This window comes from Vipera ursinii (genome assembly GCF_947247035.1).
Source record: "Vipera ursinii genome assembly, chromosome: 1".
Lineage (NCBI taxonomy): Eukaryota > Metazoa > Chordata > Lepidosauria > Squamata > Viperidae > Vipera > Vipera ursinii.
Window position 1 is genome coordinate 118353401 of NC_139512.1, and position 20562 is coordinate 118373962.

General features: G+C 39.6%; 1 protein-coding gene across 2 annotated transcripts in view; it reads left to right on the forward strand.

The window, feature by feature from the left end:
* MAX (MYC associated factor X) overlaps positions 1–16446 on the forward strand; it is a 19948-nt gene extending 3502 nt beyond the window's left edge. The window contains exons 2-4 of one of the 2 annotated variants that reach the window (XM_083368037.1): positions 8081–8188; positions 13778–13901; positions 15214–16446. In XM_083368037.1, coding sequence (XP_083224163.1) covers positions 8081–8188; positions 13778–13901; positions 15214–15401 — 420 coding nt within the window. In that variant the 3' untranslated portion in view covers positions 15402–16446. Of the gene's footprint in view, positions 1–8080; positions 8189–13770; positions 13902–15213 lie in introns of both variants that reach the window. The other variant, XM_083368036.1, reaches the window with a different exon arrangement.
* Positions 16447–20562: the final 4116 nt, after the last annotated feature.

Below are 20562 nucleotides of genomic sequence, written 5' to 3' on the forward strand. Positions count from 1 at the left end.
TTCTGATCGACAAGCTCAGCGTCCTAACCCACTGAGCCACCGCGTATAGCCTTGTTATTTACATAATTTTATTTCCTATAGATAGATAAAAATGAAGGTAGAATGACTGAAGCATAGTCTTTTTTAAAAAAACAAGAGTATGGTGTTAAACTTAAATAGCTAATTAAATATAGCCAACTTTAATCAGATTTCATATTTTGAAATCCAGTTTTTTATGGAATGATATTGCATGCTAACTGGTTTCTATATTTATTTGCAACCGGATTGAGTTTTGTACAAATGAAACATAATTTAAAATCTTTGGTGCATGTTTCTGTGCACCTGAAAAATATTTATTTAAGGACATGTGTGTAACTGTACAAGACCTCATATTTAAGGGGAAAAGATGCTCTGGAGTGTGAGAGGGTGAATGCCTTCTCTGCAACACCTTAAACACAATAGGATTTCTCTGGAGATTGTGTTCTAGCTGCTTGGAGGAACCTTAGTGTTCCTGGGGAAAAATGAAACCACATTAAAGAATTGTGACAGGTGCTACACATACAGCCTTGCTTGTTCAGAGGCACTTTTTCCCTTCAGAACTGAAGCCCTGCATAGCTATGCAATTTGTGCAATGGAATTAAGCAAAAATGTTCATTTAAAGACCACAGCTACAGTCTTGCACACAGCATACCGGAAGTCCATTAAGTAATAGGAGTAATGTCTGAGTAATATGAATAAGACTGTGTCATAATTATCCAAAAATTTATATATAAGCACTAAATATGAGTTTTTTTTAAAAAAAAAAAACTTTTGAACAGGATGGAAAATAATGCTGTTTGATTAATAGCCATTAAAACCTTGAGAATCGAACCATGTAAACTATGCATGATTTTTGTGATAAAATAGTAACATCTAATTGATTCTATTATCTCTGGTGACTTTCTAGTTATTGGCTCGGCTCCAGAGCTCTTCTGACCGGAATTATTTGGGGAGCTTCAGTTGTCCAGGTTGATCAAATGAATTTGCTGACAATTTCTTGCCTCCTGAAAAATTATTCTAGGTAGTTGCAGATTTCCTAAAATAATGTTTGGCAGGAGAAGAATTAAAAATTTGAGTTGGCTAAAAATATTTTACTTCTACATTTTTCATTAACAGGAAGATCTCCTGGATTTATTTCCTTCTGCAGGTAGAGGAGCCCTTTTCTCTGGACTCATAGCCCAGAGTATTTTGGGATGTCAACATTGCATCTTGTATTCATGAGACTAGTCATCAGATCACGTTTTTGCCACTGCCTGTTATTTTTTCCAAGTTACATTTTTTCTTTGTCTTTGAGGTAGAAATACACCATATGAGTTGAGATGTCAATATTTATGTCAAATGTTAGTTTATTTTATTCATGTGAGTTAATTGTTAATATTCAGCTTAGTATTTGCTCAAATTAACAAAGGAGTCAGGGCCTCTGTTTCTTTAATAGGGAGTCATAAAATAATAAAAATAAAATAATAAAATGCTTTCTGTTTTCTTTCTGATATTTATTACTAGTTTCATAATAGATTTACAGTAGTAGAGATTTAGACTGCAATTACTTGCATTTTAAACAGTGGTCTGAATGCTCAGGCAATAGCCTAGCAATGCTGCACAAAATTTAGGTTGACACAACTGGATGGTTTGCAAAAAAGGAAAACTTGAAAAATATAAATTTTTACATTAATTTTACTAATTATTTAAAGATAAATTTTATTGAAGCTTATTTTGTAAATGTGGGCACTGAATTTAAGATCATATTATTAAGAAATTATGCTAAGAGAATAAGTTATTAGTGTTATATAATACTTAATTGCATTCAGAGAGCTGTATGCATCCTAGTAGTGTCTGGAGCATTTCAGCAAGCTCTTTTCTTTACTTTATTAAGGCAAATCCATTGAGTTGTAATGGAGTTAGATTTAAATCGTTGGCACCTCGCTAAAGTAGTTTCAGGCATCTTGGAGTTTTTGCTAGACAGAACAAACAAAATTGATCTAAGTGGCCTCTTTGGCCTGGCTTGAAAGATTAATTTTATCAGTTTAGAATCTTACTGTATTTCCATCACTGAGGATGAACTTCTATTAATTAAAGAACAGATTTTAAAATAATCATTAGAAAACGGTTTTGGATATAGTACTGGTTGACACATGGCATGTGAACAGTAACAGAGTAGCTTATAGTATATATATATAAAACCTGTCACATGTTTTTATTGCTCTGCCTTGACTTCATTAAAAAATAATGAATAGGGAAAAATGATTGGATAGGCAGTGTGGACTATATGCCTGGATATGCCTTCAAGTTTTAGAATTTCATATATGTGTCTGTGTCTGTTTCTGGGTGTGTGTCTCTGTGCATATGAGCATGGGAGATGTTCTGTCTCCTTAACATTCAAACCTCACCATAGGCCATTCCAAGTGTTGTAGAAATGGGTCATTCTATTTGCTGGATCTCTTCCAGAGCATTTCTTAATTACTAGCTCTCTGGCTGAAGTGACCCATTTTAGTTGGATGTATATGATTCCATGAAAAAGTATTTTATATTGCCCTAAATAAAAGTTGGGTGGCATTTCTTAAGTATACTTAAAGAAAAGCAGGCCTGTTCTTGTGTAGTATTGAGAACAAGCTATAAAATCCCTTCTAGTTTTAAACTTAGGGGAATGAATATTTGAATTAGACACTACCAGGAATGTTTATAGCATTCTTATTCTAAATAGTTGAAAGAATATTCTTATGTGGAGGTACAGAATTAAGAGTCTAATTTTTTTCCAGAACTTATTCAGCAGATTGAAAAAATAATCTGAACTACTATTTCAAAACTATTCCTGTGCTTCGTATATAATTCCTAGTATTTCCAAATCATAATATAATTGAATGGCATTATTTTGTACCTGAACAAAATAATGTCATCCCTCATGATATTTATCCACCTATTTTCTGACCTAAAATCAGCATATGATTAGGATCAAATACCATTGTTTCTGTTCTGATTTGAACATACCTAAAATTTGTGTAACATACAAGTTTTGATTATTAACAAATAGCTTCTGCTAGAAGAAAAAACAATGTTGGTTTCTTTCCTCGCTCTCTTTTCATGCCAAGAATTAAGTTTTTCCTGGACAAATTATTTTGAAAATAGCTGATAAAAGTAGTAATGGCACTAGGCCACGTTGCTGTGATGAATGGAAGCTAGTGTTTTTGTGCTCTCCTTATTCATCAGCATCTAGCATGGTTTCTGCCAACCAGAACTCATTGGATTAGATCTGGCAGCTTTTCTTAAATGCAATTTGCTTGCTCTCAATTCTTGCCAGTAATTCATTACAGCAGAGGCAGGTACAACATTCCACTATAGCTCGTTCTGTTTTTACAAAGTAATTATAGAAACAGGACAATTTAGCACTCTATAACCAGCATTACTTTTACTGTTTTGATGGGGAATCAGACTGCTCTGTGGGGAAAAAAATCTTCTATTGGATTGACTTTATAAGTTTGTACAATTTTTCTAATGCCCTCCAGAATTACAAACTTTGGAAGGAATGATAAGTGGTCTACTTAATAATGGTCAAAGTATTTTGAACTGGGAAGCATTTCTAATAACGTTTGATTAATGAAGCTGTCTAAATGAGTTGTCTGTGCATTTCATTTTGCGGTATAATCTTCTGAAAATGCCAGTGTTGTCAAGATTTGTAGATGAAATAATACCATACAAGAATCATGAATAATGAGGCAGTTTTATGCAGTAGAACCTTTTGGGTTTTTTTAAATGGAGTGCCACCCCCATAGGGACCGCTTAAGTCCGGGCCCTCCCGACCTCGCCTCCAAGTGGCCACCAGCCCAAAGTGGTCTCTCACATTGGTGCCTAACAGGGCATATAACACGGTGGCATTCAGTCATGATCGGCAGCCACACACATGGGGCGGTGATGGTCGCTCTCTCTCGATGGTGACTCACTTGGGATGATGGTGGTTGATCTCAGGCAATAAGAATTTACAGGGAATATGGTAGTCAATCTCTAATGACAACAACTTGCCCAGAACGATGTTAATCAGCCTCTGGTGATGGCAACTTGCCTAGAATGATGGCAGTCAGCCTCTGGTGACAGCAAGTTGCCTAGAACGATGGCGATCAGCCTCTGATGACAGCAACTTGCCTAAAACAATGGCAGCCAGTCTCTGGTGGCAACAACTTGCCCAGGACGATGTTAATCCGTCTTTGATGACAACAACTTACTTAGAACGATGGCAACCAATCTCTGACGCTGGCAGAGGCCTCCCTTGTCCGCTCTCCTCGCCCCTCTCTGACCTCCACGTAATCCCTTTTTATCTCCCCTAGCTGATCCTATAAAGAAAAAAAAACCTTACCTCCCAGTAAAAGACGTATGTCAAACTCTTCCCTAACTCTTCCTCTGCCTAGCTTACTCCAACAAGGGAAAGGAAATTAAAACTCCCCAAACTCGCTTGCTTCAAGCAAACAGCTCCAACCAGCTGCTTCTCTCTCTCTCTCTCTCTCTCTCTCTCTCTCTCTCTCTCTCTCTCCCTCTCTCCCTCCCTCCCTCCCTCCCTCCCTCCCTTCCCCCTTCTCTCTGTCTCTCCCACACACACAGTTGTAACAAATCACTGACCTTGCCGAATTATCGAATTATCCGTTGAGGTAGAAGGGCCTCCCTCCACTGGCTGGCCCGGCCTGACCTCCATTCGGAGGTGGACAACCCATTGCCTTCCTCGAGCCCATTATCTTCTTCACCCTTCCTCACTCTCGTGCCTGAGGACCATTCCGATGATAAATCAGCTGTGACCTCTTTGGCCTCCTCTACCACCTCTGTCACCCTAACTCTCCTTATGAGCTAATGATACCCCCAGATACTCCCTTTGGCTTCGGTCTTTATTTGATTCCATATTGGATCCGAGGCTAAAGCACCCCAGGAAAGTTGCTCCATCTGAGCTTGCTGCACTTCAGGTGGATCCAGCCCCCCCCCCATTTCCACAACCTGATACAATAATTTGTTCGATGGTCTTATATACTCAGACAGCCTTTCACCTCTTTTTTTGATACATATGCCCAAAGGGAAACAGTAAGCTGGAAACTGTTTCGGCAGACCCAATTTCATCATGCAATAGGGAGAGGTAGTCAGGCACAGTAAAATGACCTCGGCTGAACGTTAAACTTCTGATAGCTTCTTCAGGAGGGCCCTTTAAGCTATCTCTGACATTGCTTTTTTTGCACATCTGGTATATCCCACTCTTTGACTGCTTGTACTGCCTACTCCATCCAGGTTTCATATTCTTCCTCCCCCTCTGGTACTGGTTGCATTCCCGAGAAAATACGTAGTTTCTTATACCCAGCCCCCATGCAATAACTGCCAGTCAGGTTTTGTATGGAGGTCAGACTTAACCAACCCTGTACAAACTCTGCCTCTGGTGCCCCTGCAGTAAACGAAGCACGTGTCTCCCTTTTCTGGCCCAATGGTTGAGCCAAGAACGTGGCCCAAACAGCCAGGAATATCACCCCTGCCCTAATACTCTCAATCCATTGAAGAATCTCAACCTGAAAGCACTCCGGAACACTTTTCTTCCACTCCAACAGAACATAGAAGTGGGCAGTGTCCTGGTCCACCCTTATGTCCACCACATATACCCTCTGGTCCAGGACAAGAGTCCTCAATGTCTGTAGAATTCACTCTTCTGGTCAAACATCACCAGGGACATCAATTACTACACTAGACTTTACCTCACTATTCTGGTCCTCACACCACTTAGTAATGGTGGTGGAGTCCATTTTGCTCACCTGGCTCATATTACCTACATGAGACCACCTGTCTCCCTCGTCCAAAGGGGAAGGCCGGACAGGACATCCCAGACGAGCCCCCATGTGTGTTCATGTTCAGATGAGAAAATTAGTGATTTTTAGTTTTGAATTATCAGCACCTTTAATGCTAGTACACTTTTTTTCTGTTATGGTCTTAATCCATATTTGTAGGGAATTTGTGTTTCAGTCCTGATTCTTGTTCATGGATATAATTTATGCAAGGGATTGGCTTGTGCCGTTCTCATTTTATTATTTCTGCTGCATAATAGATTCTAGCTTGATCTTGGAGTTTAGTGTGTGTGCTAGCAGTTTTCCCTAATTATCCACAGACAACTGTTTTTTTGTTTTTCTTAGTGTACATGGTTAAATAAGACTTGTTGGGCCAGTAATGAGTATCATTTACTTTACCAACATTTTTGTCCTTGCCTTCTTTTGTTTTTCTGCTTGTGAGCAGAAACAGTTTCAAGTAGCTGAAGTACTTGGCCTTTGCTGTCACAGTCTGGGCCTTTCAGTAGGCATACTGTGGAGAAGTAATTCAGAAGAAAACAAATGTTGCTTCTTAGTCTGGTTCCACCAGTAAAATCCTGTCATGTTTAACTGAAGGAAACAGTTAAAGAAAAAGTGTGTGTACTTTGGATATGGGGTCCAGACACATCCAGAGTGTCCTTTTACATTTATGGACAGTTTCTGTGCTCAGAATTGACTGTGGGATCATTGCCAGAACTGTATAACTCAAGGCTACCTTGATATTTGGAAGCAAACCATCTACTCATAATTTGATTTCAGTGTTACTACCTGGATTCAAACAGTAATGAGGACTAAAACAAATCAATGTCTGTGAGCAGAAGCAGAGTGATGGAGATATATTTGCTACAGAAACTGAAAACTGATTATTCTCAATTTGAGATTAATAAAGATTAATTTTGAACTAATCTTTAAAAAAGTCTAAAATAAGCTAGATTCTTATCTATTGAACCATTTTGCTCCACATCATCCTCTGCTATAAATATTAAGTATTTTTATAATATCCTTTGTTACAAAGGAAGACAAATTATTGCTTAGATGGCTCTATGAAAATTTGTATGATGAAAAATGGTCAGTGATGTGTTGAATTTATTTAGGGATGGTCACCTACTTGGAACATGATGACTGATACCTGGATTAATGTGTGTCAATTGTTAAACCAATACTTTTGTTGCCCAGGAAAGCTTTTAGCAATCTTTGAAACTTTGCAGTTATGGTCACATTCTTTACTGTTCACAAATTCAGGTGGAAGAAATTACTCCATTTATATAGAATATATGCATAAAATAATTGTAAAATATTTATAAAAAATGTAATTTTGAAGTTAGACACCAAATCTTAAGTGTACAATTATCATTGTTGTTAGTTGCGAAGTCGTGTCCGACCCATCACAACCCTATTGACAACGTTCCTCCAGGCCTTCCTTTCCTCTACCATCTTCTGGAGTCCATTTAAGCTCACGCCTACTGCTTCAGTGACTCCATCCAGCCACCTCATTCTCTGTCGTCCCCTTCTTCTGTTGCCCTCAACCTTTCCCAGCATTAGGTTCTTCTCTAGTGATTATCATATTGCATCTAAAAATCAAGTAGTTCTAGTTGCTTTGTAATGTGTAAATGAAAATTTTTGAATATGAACCTGGTCATATGGCTATAACAGTTCTTACTCAAAAGTTTTCATTTATGCATTACATTTGTATACTATATTAACAGAGAAAAAAGCCATTGCAACTATCCTCCAGCTCCTGATGCCTCTATATATATCACAAAGTCTGCTAACCTAGAACTTTAGCATATATAGAGTTATTTGGGAAGATTTAATCTATGCATATGCCTATGGAGTTTTCTAAATAGAGGTTATATTTGAACTAGTTAAGATTCTTTCAGAGCTTCCTATTTTGGGAATTTTGGATGAAATCTCTGTTCATTTTTCATTGTGAGCCTTTTCTGTAGGATAATATCAAGAAAATAGGCAGTGCTACTTGGTATTAAAATAATTTATTCCAGAGAGGAGACACTTATCTGAATAATGTTTGACAAAAGCCCTTCTTTTATTCATAAAATGTATTTTTCATGATTGCAGTTGTCCTGAATTGTTTGAATGATAATTGTGTTGACCAATTTGTTTCTCTGCAGGGCTTTGATTTCCACAACCCTTCCTTTTTCCTTATATTCCAGGAATGCAGGGGAAGCCTCGCGTTTTTATACCTAAAGTAATGCTTGGTATTTGTTGTTTTGTTTTTAATGTCCTAGGCTGACAAACGTGCTCACCACAATGCTCTAGAGCGCAAACGAAGGGACCACATCAAGGATAGTTTCCACAGCTTGCGGGATTCTGTACCTTCACTTCAGGGAGAGAAGGTGAGTTTATTGAGAGAAGTGATACGCTTTCCCTGAACTTCATTGAGCACAAGGAAGTTGCATCCCGACTCTGTTACTTTTAGTAACTAAGCAAGAAAGGACCAGGGCCAGGAGACAATTCTGCAAGGGTCCCAGGTAGTCTTCTGGAATCAATGTTCTTGCTTTGGTTTCTTTGGTTTGGTTTCTACTTTTTGTCCTGCTTTTAAAAATAAAAATGAATTACACTTTGTTTAGTTATCAACTATTTCTAAGTAACTGAATGTTTTTCTCTTTTAAGGCTGGAGTTTTTTTTCCATACGGCTATCTAGAACTGATAGGATGTGCACTTCTCTACATATGGATAGCAAGATGTTTTTACGTTTTACGAGGTGGTTAAAAGTTATTGCAGGTTATTCGTTTTTTGCACTGGTAAACATTTATTTAGTTTGAAGTTTGAGACTATAAACATGAATTGCAAATGAGGTAATTTATAACATGGCTAAACAAAAAGAAGAAGTAGAAGAGCGCCTTGCAACGAGCCCTCCGTTTCTTTCTCCTTAAGCCGAGGAGTTCTATAGCTCTCCTTTCCCCCTCTGATGGCGCTATCATTGGTGTGCACAGTTATTTCAAGTTCTGTCTCATTTGTAAACAGTTGTTATTGTTTAATTTGTTGTATTGTGTTCTTTACATTGTTTACTTCGAGTGCAAGCTGCAGCTTAACTGTATTCAAAATAATTAAAGTAGCATTTAAATTTGTGGCTTAGCAGCCTTCAACTTGGATAGGAGAAATAAATACTTAAATGAAGTCATTTACTGATTTAATCCCAAGGTTTTAGGGAGTTAAGTGCTTTCCGTGTAATAGTGAGATATTTTTTTTTTAATTGTGAACATCAGACTGGTACATGTTGCTAAGTTCTTCATTTGGCAAGTCCTTCCAGCAAGCACAGCTAAGAAATCTGTATTGCTTCTTTCTATGGATTTTATCTTGTTTCTCTCTGAAGTTAGAAGACAGGAAGAAATCAATGGCTTCTGACTATGATTTATTGAGAAAAGAGTAAAATTTACTTTTTTCACATCGTAGAGAGAATGGTAGTTGCCGAAAATTTCTGACTTCCTAATGGGTGCAAATATGAGTGGTGTTTAAAACATGAGTTATTTTTCTTCCTCTTTAGTTGACATAATGTTAGCAAATAGGTTTTGATATGGTTAAATTAGCTGTCACAAAAAGAATGAGGAAAAGGTATCCTGTTAATCATCATAAATTAAAATCCCTTCTCAGTTGACTGCAGAAGCTTATTATAAGATTGTTCACTTGGTGGACAGCATTTTTATGTGTAGTCACCTCTAATGACTCTGTGTCGTAGACTTTGTCAAGGCACACCCATGTATTAAATCATGCTGTACAGAAAAAGTTTTCAGGACTGAGATCTGATACCTGTATAACTTGTTAGCTAAACTATGTGAGCAGACTTTCTGCTTTTTTACTCCTCTCCAAGATGAATGCAAATTGCTGTATGGTTAACACTGGACTTTTACAAGAGAGTGCTGAAAAATTTATGGCTATTTTGGCAAGAATGAGTGAGTTTGACAATCCACCACGTGTCTTTCCATTTCGGGATATCCGGAGATTCCTCTTCCCTGTAATAGTCTGAGCTACTTTTCTTCCTGTTACTGGAACATTTGATGAAAAACCTTCTCCAGAGGTCTGCATGTCTTTTTCCAAGGAGAGAAAATGAAGTTGATTGTTAAGCTCCAGTGACAAGGATAGTCTTCTTGGGGGAGGGGGGGGGCTCTGAGTGACATGTAGCCAACCTTTTCTACATCTCCATTTTTCATGGTAGTTGTTTCTTCCTTACTAAGTTCAGTTTCTAGAGACTTCTGCTTTTTTTAGAAATTTCTCATTTTCACGGATGAGTCTTAGAATGGGGATATGTTCCTCTAGACCAGGGGTGGGGAACTACGGCCCTTTTATGACTTGTGGACTTCAACTCCCAGAATTCCTGAGCCAGCCATACTAACTCAGGACTTCTGGGAGTTGGTCCACAAATCATAAAAGGACCATAGTTCTCCACCAGTGGTGTAGACCTTCCACTTTTTCTTCCAGCAATCTGATCAGTCTGCACTTGGTGCACATATAATTGAGGTTTTCAGGCAGGAACACAAACACAGCACCACATATTGATGTGGTGACCCCACACCACCTCTTTCTCCATGACTTCATTACTATTAACAGTTGTGCAGATCCAAATAGATAGTTCCCTTGTAGAATTCCTGATTTAGATTCTTAGTTGTAAGATTTAGTGCACAGGTCACTAGCTTGATCCAATGAGATTTACATGTTGCTCACAGTGAGCTTGTCACACTCCAAAAATCTTCTTGTGGTATGCTAATGCTCCCAGTGAGCCAGTTCCCAGTGAATTTGCACTAGTCTATTGCTCACAGTGAGCTCCTCTTCACTCTCCTAGATGCCTCCAATGGTATGCAAATGCTCCCAGTGAAATACATATGCAGAAGCAATTTGCATTGTGAATATTTGAGGCTTTAGTTTACAACTATCAAACATAAGTTCTAATTCTATAAAACAACATTTTAGTTTAAAAATCATATTAATCTAAAATAATTATACCGGTAATTGTTTTTCTCGATAGCCATTCTCAGCTGAACTAGCAGTCTAGAGAAATAGTTTTAACTGTTTTAGATAGATGCATTTAGAAATGAAGAATAGATTGGTCTCATTAGTCTATCAGAACTAATATCCTATTAAAAGATTATGTAGTCACAGCATTCAGAGTTATATTTGCATCTGTTTAATGCTTATTTATTTATGTAGAGCATTTATATCACCCGTTCTGTTCCATTTGTACACCCATTGTTTTGTTTATACTCAAACATTAGAATGGGTATACAAAGATCACCCATCAACAAAAGCAAAAAACCAAAACAACACATAATACTACAAACTAACTTAAAAAAATATTGTGGCCAAAATATTCTCTGCTCATCCTGATCCAAAGACCTAAGGAAAAAGCCAAGTCTTGACTACCTTCTGGAAGCCTGCAGGATCAGGAACAATATTTATTTATAATTGTTTAATATTACTAATTATTCTGTTATTTATTTTTTATTATTTAAAACATGCTCTTGTGACGAATAAAAGCAAGCAATATTTATAATACTTAGAATTTTAGCATTTTTGGGTTTAGCTTGGTCTAGGACAGGGGTGTCAAATTGCCGGCCCACAGGCCGATTTCATCATACCAAAGCCACGCCCACCCCATTGTCAGCAATGCAAAAAGAGTCACGATACATTGCGATACATCACGTGATGTGGTGAGTTTGACACCTGTGGTCTAGGATGTTTCTAGTTTACCAGTTGAAACTATGATTGAGTCTGTCCATATGTTGCAAGATTAAGGTGTTTACATTGATTACTAATTGGTTTTCATAGATGCACTGTGCTAATCTAATGAGGACCCAGATTGTTGGGGGCAATTAAGCTGACTTTGTAATAATGCCGCTTGGGGTGTGTGAAAGCCCTAATAAGCAGGCATATACATAGAATGAAGGCTACTGCTAAGCTTGTAAGCCGCCCTGAGACTTCGGAGAAGGGCGGGATATAAATGGAATTAAAATAAATAAATAAAATAAATAAATAATCTTCTACCTGACTCTCGTACATGGTGGCTGTTACAATCCTTAACACTTGATATTATATTTGAGTCCTTTTTCTTCTTCTTGAACTACTGGGTCTTTTGATTTAGTTGGGGTGTTTTGGAGGGCTTTATGTTCTTAAGTAAATAAAAATAAAAAATCCAACTGACTGTGAGCATCCTAGACCACACTAAACCCAAAAAACTGCTAAGGAATTCCCTGAAGCCTGGTATTCAGACAAATCAGTTATAATCTCTACATAGAGATAAACCATATTTACACACTATTTAAAAGAGACATTAAAAAAAAAAGCTAAGAAGGAAACCAAAAGACCAGAGCACATTCTGTCCAGCAACCAACACTCAGATGAGCAGGGATTAACACCAGATTAATCATCTAGCACAGGGGTGTCAAACTCAATTTCATTGAGGGCCGCATCAGCATTGCAGTTGCCCTCAGGGGGCCGGGTGGGTATGGCCTGGGTGGGCGTGGCCTACTGGGTGGGCATGGCTAGAGTGCATATGGCCTACTGGGTGGGCGTGGCCAGCTCTACATTGTTCGCATCAAGAGTGCCTATGGAGGCCTGGGCAGGAGTGGGACAGATCTGAGGGTCTCTGGCAGAAGGAGGGTCTCTGGGCCAGGGCCCAGGCAGAGGGGGCTGTTTCCAGGATGGCTTCGTGGGCCGCATGAAACCACTTAGCGGGCCAGATCTGGCCCCCGGGCCTTGTGTTTTGACATGTCTGATCTAGCAGGATAACGTACTCTAATCAGCGTACTGCAAGGTGAAAACCACACATACAAATACTGGTAGGGCAAGCTACAGTATATACACAGAAAGCAAACCCCACAATCAAATAGCACTGATGATGTTACCTAATCAAGGAACATTTGCAAACAAACATCCAAGCTCAGAGAGCACCAGGAATTCCACCATAATGATTTAGTTCAGACTAGTTCATTTTGCTCTGCAGGGACCACTTGGGGAAATGTTTTGTTTCTCTACTTCTATGGAAGAAAGTAGAATGAGAATGCATTATTTCTACCAGTTAAGATATTTATATATCGTTGATTGCTTATGTTGATACTAAGGATGTGTAGACTGTTTAAAATCTAATTTGAAATACCTCATTTCTAGTGTAGAATACTCTTCTTGCAGAGGAAAATGAAAGTCTTGTGTGCTCAGTGGATTGTTCCAAACACTTTGTAACTGTATTGTTCTCAAAGACAATGAAAAACTCGGAACAGAATTCTACCTTTCATTTACAAAAAGGAAAAATGGGAGCAAAATTGTTCCAAATTGTCCTTCTCACGCTACTGTCAACAGGGCAGTATTTCACTTTCCACATCATAGTCCCAAACTCCAATATTCAGTACAAACATGCAGGAGCTGTAATATATGAATGCATAGATGTCAAGGACTGTAGGCTTGAAAGACTTTAGGTAAGATATATTACAGTCATGAGTGCATTACAAGAAATGAGCAATTTGCAAACAGTCCATATTGCTGCGGGATTTATTGGCCAGGTTTGTTGGATAGTTCCAGTTGTTGAATGAAGCTATGACTGGCAACTTAATCTCTTGCAAAGAAGCTGCTGTACAACTGAGAGGTTTTTTTTCCCTTTGCTGCAGAATTTCTTTTGAATGCAAGAGGGCTCACCTACAGAGTAGTTGACATTACAGGGAATAATCGTTCTAGAGCTCCCTTTGGATAGTTACTTAATGCTATAATCAGCAACCATTAACACAGTTCCTATATAAATAGGAAGTTGGAAAAGATGATATTCTGATTCATATTTAAGAATTTTAATACTAAGTTTGTGATTTAGTCAAATGTGGATTATTTTAATAAGATACATATGATCAAATATAAAAATATGTGTAGCAGTCTGTGAGAATTATATTTTATGTATCAGAACTAGGACTTTATTTGGTGTGTTTTTTTCCCTACTATTGCAACAGGCATCCCGGGCCCAAATCCTAGATAAAGCCACAGAATACATCCAGTACATGCGCCGGAAAAACCACACACACCAGCAGGATATTGATGACTTAAGGCGCCAGAATGCCCTGCTGGAGCAACAAGGTCAGTATGCCCAAGTTGAGGTCTTCATATTCATAGTTATGCTAAAAGTTATACTATCTCACAACAAAGCCCTCTATATGAGGTTTATGGATCAGCATCTAATTATCTGTTGAATAAAATGGTGTTGGTGTTTAAGAAGCTTAAAGTTTTTATATGTTGGCAGCATGTATAAGTTTTCATGCAGTCACTTGGTCTTTCTTCCCTGGAATGATACTTTATACAAGATAGAAGTGGACCAATAAGTTATCACCAAACAGCTCCTGGGCGTCCAGTCTGTGTGTGTGCATGCCTGTCATGCAGACATAAAAGTATTTCAGATCTATCCTTGCCCCGAAGAGGTTAATTTGAAACACTTGTAATAATAATTCAAGTGTAGAAACATATAACAAAAACTATAACTGTGCATAAGGGGTATTAAAAAAAACATTCAGTGGACGGTAGAGTGCTTATATAGAAATATTGTAGGGGAAAAAACCCAGGCATCATTCTGCACTCCAGATGCCACTACAGAAACAGCTTCCATTTTCTCTTCATGCAGGTTGGATTTGTTGCTTTTAGCATCAATCTCAAGTAGGCTGAGATTGTTTCAGTCCTCAAACAAAAACATTTTGTTTAAAAAAATAAAATACACAGACTTCCACAGCAAACTGGGCTATTTACCTATCTAAAGCTTGAGACTAGATTGAGTAAAGTAAATCAAGTATTACTACTGTGTGCAATTATTTCTATTTGCTGTCCTTTCTACAACTCTTGGGACTTCGGTAGAATGTGAAATTAATTATCCAGTGCTTATGCCAGATTATCCCATTTCATATCCTTAAGATGGATCCATTAATGCAGCATTTCATATCCTCAGTTGAATTGATATTTTCCATTCACACGCATAGCTTCTGTTCCATTGTTTCCTGGAACACCTAAAGCAGGGATTCCTAAACTTTTTGCCAAGACACTTCCCTTTAGTGTGCACACCTTCCCTAAAAATCCAAATTCCAAAATGAACTCAAATGAACAATGAAAGCACTATAATGAAACTTTGGGGAAAGCAGTTTTATTATATATAATGTACAAACATTTCTCCATAACATCTTATGAGTGAGCAAATTGTAATTGGTTGGGGGAAGGGGGAATAGGTATGCAAATGTTGAATAGAAAATGTCAATGCTATAGATTGGAAGTAAGAGGCGTTGTTATTAAAATAACTTCTAGAAAAGTGGCATTAAAGGGGCCAAGTGATTGCCCCCATATCGGTTACCTTGTACACTTTGCCTGCCTTTCCCACATCCATTTCCATATTCTTGGTCTTACCTTTTAGTTCGTGCACTGGAGAAGGCAAGGTCAAGTGCTCAGCTGCAGGCCAACTATTCCTCTTCAGACAACAGCCTCTACACCAATCCCAAAGGCAGCACCATCTCCGCCTTTGATGGCGGCTCTGACTCCAGTTCGGAGTCTGAGCTGGAAGAGCCTCAGAGCCGGAAGAAACTTCGTATGGAGGCCAGCTAGAAGAGGCCTTGGTTCCCGCTGCCATTAGACACTTGCTGGCTGCTTAAGGACTTTCCTTTTTCTTTAGTAGAGGCTCTCGGACTGCAGCTTCCTCTCTTCCTTGTCCCTTTCTGGCCCTTTTAAAGTTAACCCAACTCTGTGGCTTGGTAGTTTACCGTCTGGATGACTCCAGCCATAGCAGAATGCAATTCTGCCCTGTTGCTACCAGTTTCTTGTACCAGGAAAGCCCAGACCATTTGATTCAGCTGATGTCTCTGAGATTGCCTGGCATGTGTGGAGATAGTGAACTCTCCATTCTTCCACTAGAACTGCACCAGCCTCTGTTGCTTTTATCAAAATGTTGTTATTTATGATAATAAATCCAGATAGCCCCAGAAGAATCTTGGTCAAGGAAAGAAGCGTGCAGATGCATGCATGGATGGTCCTCCTTGCCTGAAGGGATGATGCAAGATTCATGGTGAGGCACAGAAATTCATTTCCTTGTTGTATTTTGGCAAATGACGAATTGGTATTTATTTCCTCCAGTGGAATCTCTGTCTGGCCAGATTCCTCCTCCTGCTACGGACATTGGTAATGTGAAGCTACAGATACAAACCATGTTAAATTCTTCCCTTTTCTGTTTTGAATTTCTCAGAAACGGAGCCAGCTTTTTTAATGTAAATACACACAAGCTTTGTTACTTGGTACTAATACATGCATTTAAAGTGTGGACCTGTTCTCTGGCAAATGGGCCAGTTTCCCATGTGAATTATGGAGGCCTAGGCTGTAAGCAAGCAACGGCCTCTTTGCGCGTAGGTGTGCGTGTGTACACACATATGCATGGATATGCACATGCATGTGTGTGTGGTATGTGTGATTTTTTTTTGTCTTCTTTCCACACTTGTTTGTGATGTTTTCTGAATTTAGTGTGTACAAATGTAGCTTGGTCTCTGTCCAGGTGTGAGTCTATTCCATGGAACTGAAGTATGTTGTACATACTGCCCAAGAATTGTCTTGCAAGTTAAGGCTTCCCTTTACTATAAGACTATAAATAAAAAAATATTTTATCCTTTTGAGTGGTACTGGTGTCTTTATGGAATGGTTGCAGTTCTCTTGTGTTCTCCGGTACTAAATGGTACTAAATACTTCACAGATTCCAAAACACAAGAAGCTAAATCTAAAGAGATTTTTTTTGGGGGGAAAAGATATTGGTTCTCATTTACTTAATATTTTTCTCACTTTTTTAACTGGGCTATTTCTCAAAATGGTTCACAATATTTATTTATTTATTTATTTTATTTGTATACCGCCCTTCTCCCGAAGGACTCAGGGCAGTACATGTTAAAAGACAAAATACAAAAATTAAAAAAGATTAAACAAAATGCCCACAACTCTTACAATAAGTTAAAACACATTTAAAAAGTAGGTTAAAACACATTAATAAAACCCAACCCCATCCCATCAGGCCAGGCCAGCTTGTTTGAAGAGGTAAGTTTTTAGTTCGCGCCGGAAGGAGCGGAGGTCAGGCGCCATCTGGAGCTCAACCGGAAGATGGTTCCATAAATCCGGCACGCCCACAGAGAACGCCCACCCCCTGGGGGCCACCAGTCGGCATTCTTTGACCGGTGGCACCCTGAGGAGGCCCTCTCTGTGGGAGCGTACTGGGCGGAGGGAAGTTGACGCCGGCCGCAGGTGCTCCCCAAGGTATTCCGGACCCATGCCATGTAGGGCTTTGTAGGTCATTACCAACACCTTGAATCTCACCCAGAAGACAACTGGAAGCCAATGCAGCTCGCGGAGCAGAGGTGTGACATGGGAGTGTCGGGAAACTCCCAACACAACTCTCGCGGCTGCATTCTGTACCAGTTGGAGCCTCCGAGTGGTCTTCAAGGGCAGCCCCATGTAGAGAGCGTTGCAGTAGTCCAGACAAGAGGTCACGAGCGCGTGAGTGACCGTACGTAAGGCATCCCGGTCTAAATAGGGCCGCAACTGGCGCACCAGGCAGACCTGGGCGAAGGCCCCCCCTAGTCACAGCTACTATATGGTCTTCTAAAGAAAGCTGTGAGTCTAGGAGGACTCCCAAGTTGCGAGCCCTATCTACGGGGGGTAATAACTCACCCCCCATAGAAAGAGATGGGATATTCACCAAAAGTAGCCAATGCACATACAGAACAATTCAGTAAACAAAAATTCAGTTTGGTGTCGCCAGGAGTAGGTGTCCAATAGTTTATAAAAAGTATTTTTCAGCTGGGCTCCAAGTTTCATCTTCTTTGCCTGTCTGGAAATTGTGTGGATTCATCAGTCCTCTTGCAGACCCCCAGAACACACACACATGGATAGGATCAAAGTTGTTTTGATTTTGTGGGGGAGGTTTAAGATGCAACATGTCTTAAGATTTCTTGCGTTTGCAAGAAACTATTACCAAAAAGAGTGACACAGAGAGAGATAATCCAGGCTTCATATATTTCGTTTCTCCACAGGTAACTCACAAAGTCGTTAGCCATATTCCTTGTGGTTTCTTTTTAATAAAGAGAAATTTTGTTTTTTCCATGTATTTTACTGGATTATTCGGCATTAGATCAGATATAGGATAACTGAGAACTTGATAACATTAAAAAAAAAGCTTTAGGAGTTTGCAGATTTATGACTGGAATTTTACAAATTTATAGTAGTGAGATCTGCAAGACTTGATCCCCAAACAAATGTTGCTAGATTACAACTTCCAGGAGAGTTTGGGCTAGACAGAGACAGTTTGGGCTAATGGTTAAGGCACCAGGCTAGTAACCAGGAGACTGTGAGTTCTGGTCCTGCCTAAGGCTTGAAAGCCGGCTGGGTGACTTTGAGCCAGCCGCACACTCAGCCCAGCCAACCACACAGGGATAATTATTGTGGGGAAAATAGGAGGAGAAACAGATATGATCTCCGTCTTGACTTATTTATAAAAATAATAAAGGTGGGATATGTGTACGTACATGCATACGTTTCTCTGTCTGTGTGTAACAATATATTGCAAGCCAGACCAGGTTCATGTGAGGCTATTAGGTCAGCACAATGTCATCCTTAGAACTAATACGTTTAGATTGCTTGAGGTTGTATCAGACCCTGTAGTGATTTTACAATTATTTAGAAAACTAATTTCATTTCAGTTGCTACTCTTGCTTTATTGCCACATTGCTTCTAAATAACCTATATTTATAATTTTGTGCCAGTATATCCCTTTTGGTTAATCCTGAAAACATAGGATATGGCTTCATTGATCTTAACTTTTTATTAGAAAAAAAGATAAAAGTCTACTGAAGGCTTTGTGAGTGTCTGAAAACCTGGAATCCAGGGAGAATTTATTGACTAGATACCATGATTCAAGGCTAGTGTTGAAATGCAAAAAGTCTTCACTTAATATACTATTGGTAAAAGTGTTGCTGGAACTAAAGAAAGTAACATGTAATTTCCATTAGTTTAAACAAAAGACATTTAGTGGGTATATTTAGTGGACAGGTATACACTGATAGATTCTGAGCTTTTAAAACAGGGAACATATCCACATTCACTAGTACTAACTTACTAGCTAGTCAGGTAATGAAGCCTCTGCAATTAAACAACCAGCTCAGAAAGCATCACGGAGTCCACAGTTCAACCCTGAGTTGCAAATATTCTTTTGCTGAGCTTTTAATCATTCCATTCTAATGGGAGCAGCCTAGAATGAGTTAATTCTTGTGCTGTGCCGGAAAGCTGGGTATTAAAGCTGGCTCTTATTGCATCTTTCGAATGCCACCCAGCAGCCCTGTTTAGGGTCACACGGACCTTTCTTTGGAAGGGTGGCCCTGAGATCCATCTTCACTGCCACGCAGAGGAATTTTCAAAAATTGAGGATAAAATCGCTCCGAATCTCAGTTGGACTCGTGCAAGTCCTGTGGAGATGCCCAGGGAAAGGACTTAATTATCTGGGAACAGTTTGATTCTGCTGGGCCTAAGGAAGTGAACAGGGTCCGGAGAAGCGCAAACCCTACTGCCTGTATATTAGATCCAGGCCCCTGCTGGGTAGTTAAGGCCTCTCAGGAGGTGACATGCAAGTGGGTCCAAGCAATGGTGAATTATTGATTCTTGTCTGAGGGTGTTTCTGGCTACTTCAAAGAGGTGCGTGCAGTTGTGTCCCATTTTCAAGATGCTATTGCTGGACTCCACCATTCTGGACAACTTTCATCCAGTATCTTTCTAGGAAATGTGGTTGAAAAAGTGGTGGCACTGCAGCTCCAAAGGAGCCTGGAGGAAATTGATTATCTGGACCCTTTTCTGTCGGCTTTCAGGTCCAGATATGGGACTGAAATTCCATTGGTCATGCCTATGGAGATCTCTGGCAGGAGCAGGATGGAGGTAGTGCATACATCTTGGTCTCCTTGACCTCTCAGCTGCTTTCAATACCATCAGTCATGGTATCCTTTTGGGCGGACTTAAGGAGTAGGAGATGGGCAGTGCAGTTTTGCACTGGTTCTCCTCCTTCCTACAAGGCTGTTTCCAATCAGTGTTAATAGGAGTGAAGTCCAGCCAATGGCCCCTCCTTTGTGAGATGCTACAGAGCTTGGTAGTCGCTCCACTCCTCTTTAACATCTACATGAAACTGCTGGGCAAGATCATCCGGTACCATGGGGCAAGGTATCACCAATATGCTGATGATACCCAGCTATATATCACTGTCCTGGGTGAAATGAGTGATGCAGTGGACACTCTTTTGCGGTGCCTGGAGGCTGTGAAACTCTCAGTGGGAAAAACAGATTTCAACTGAACCCTAAGTAAGATGTAGTAGTTGTGGGTGGGCCCCTCTGTGTACAGAATTTATCATCTTTGTTCTCAGATAGGTTGTACTATCCCAGACCCGGGGCATAGCCTGAAGGTCCTCTTGGAGTCATGACTCCTGCTTAAAGAGCAAGTGACAGTCATGACCAGGAGGGCCTTTGCCCAACTTCACATTGTACACCAGTCACGCTCCTTCCCGGACAGGGAACCTTTCCTCTCAGTCACTCATGCCCTGATCATCTCCCAATTGGACTATTGCAACGTGCTTTAATTTAATTTTTAATTTTAATTTTTTTACATGTATCCAGAAACGTCAACTGGTGCAGAATGTGGCTGCATGAGCTACACTGTGCACCCAGAGAAGGACAACACCTCTGCTCTGTGAACTAGA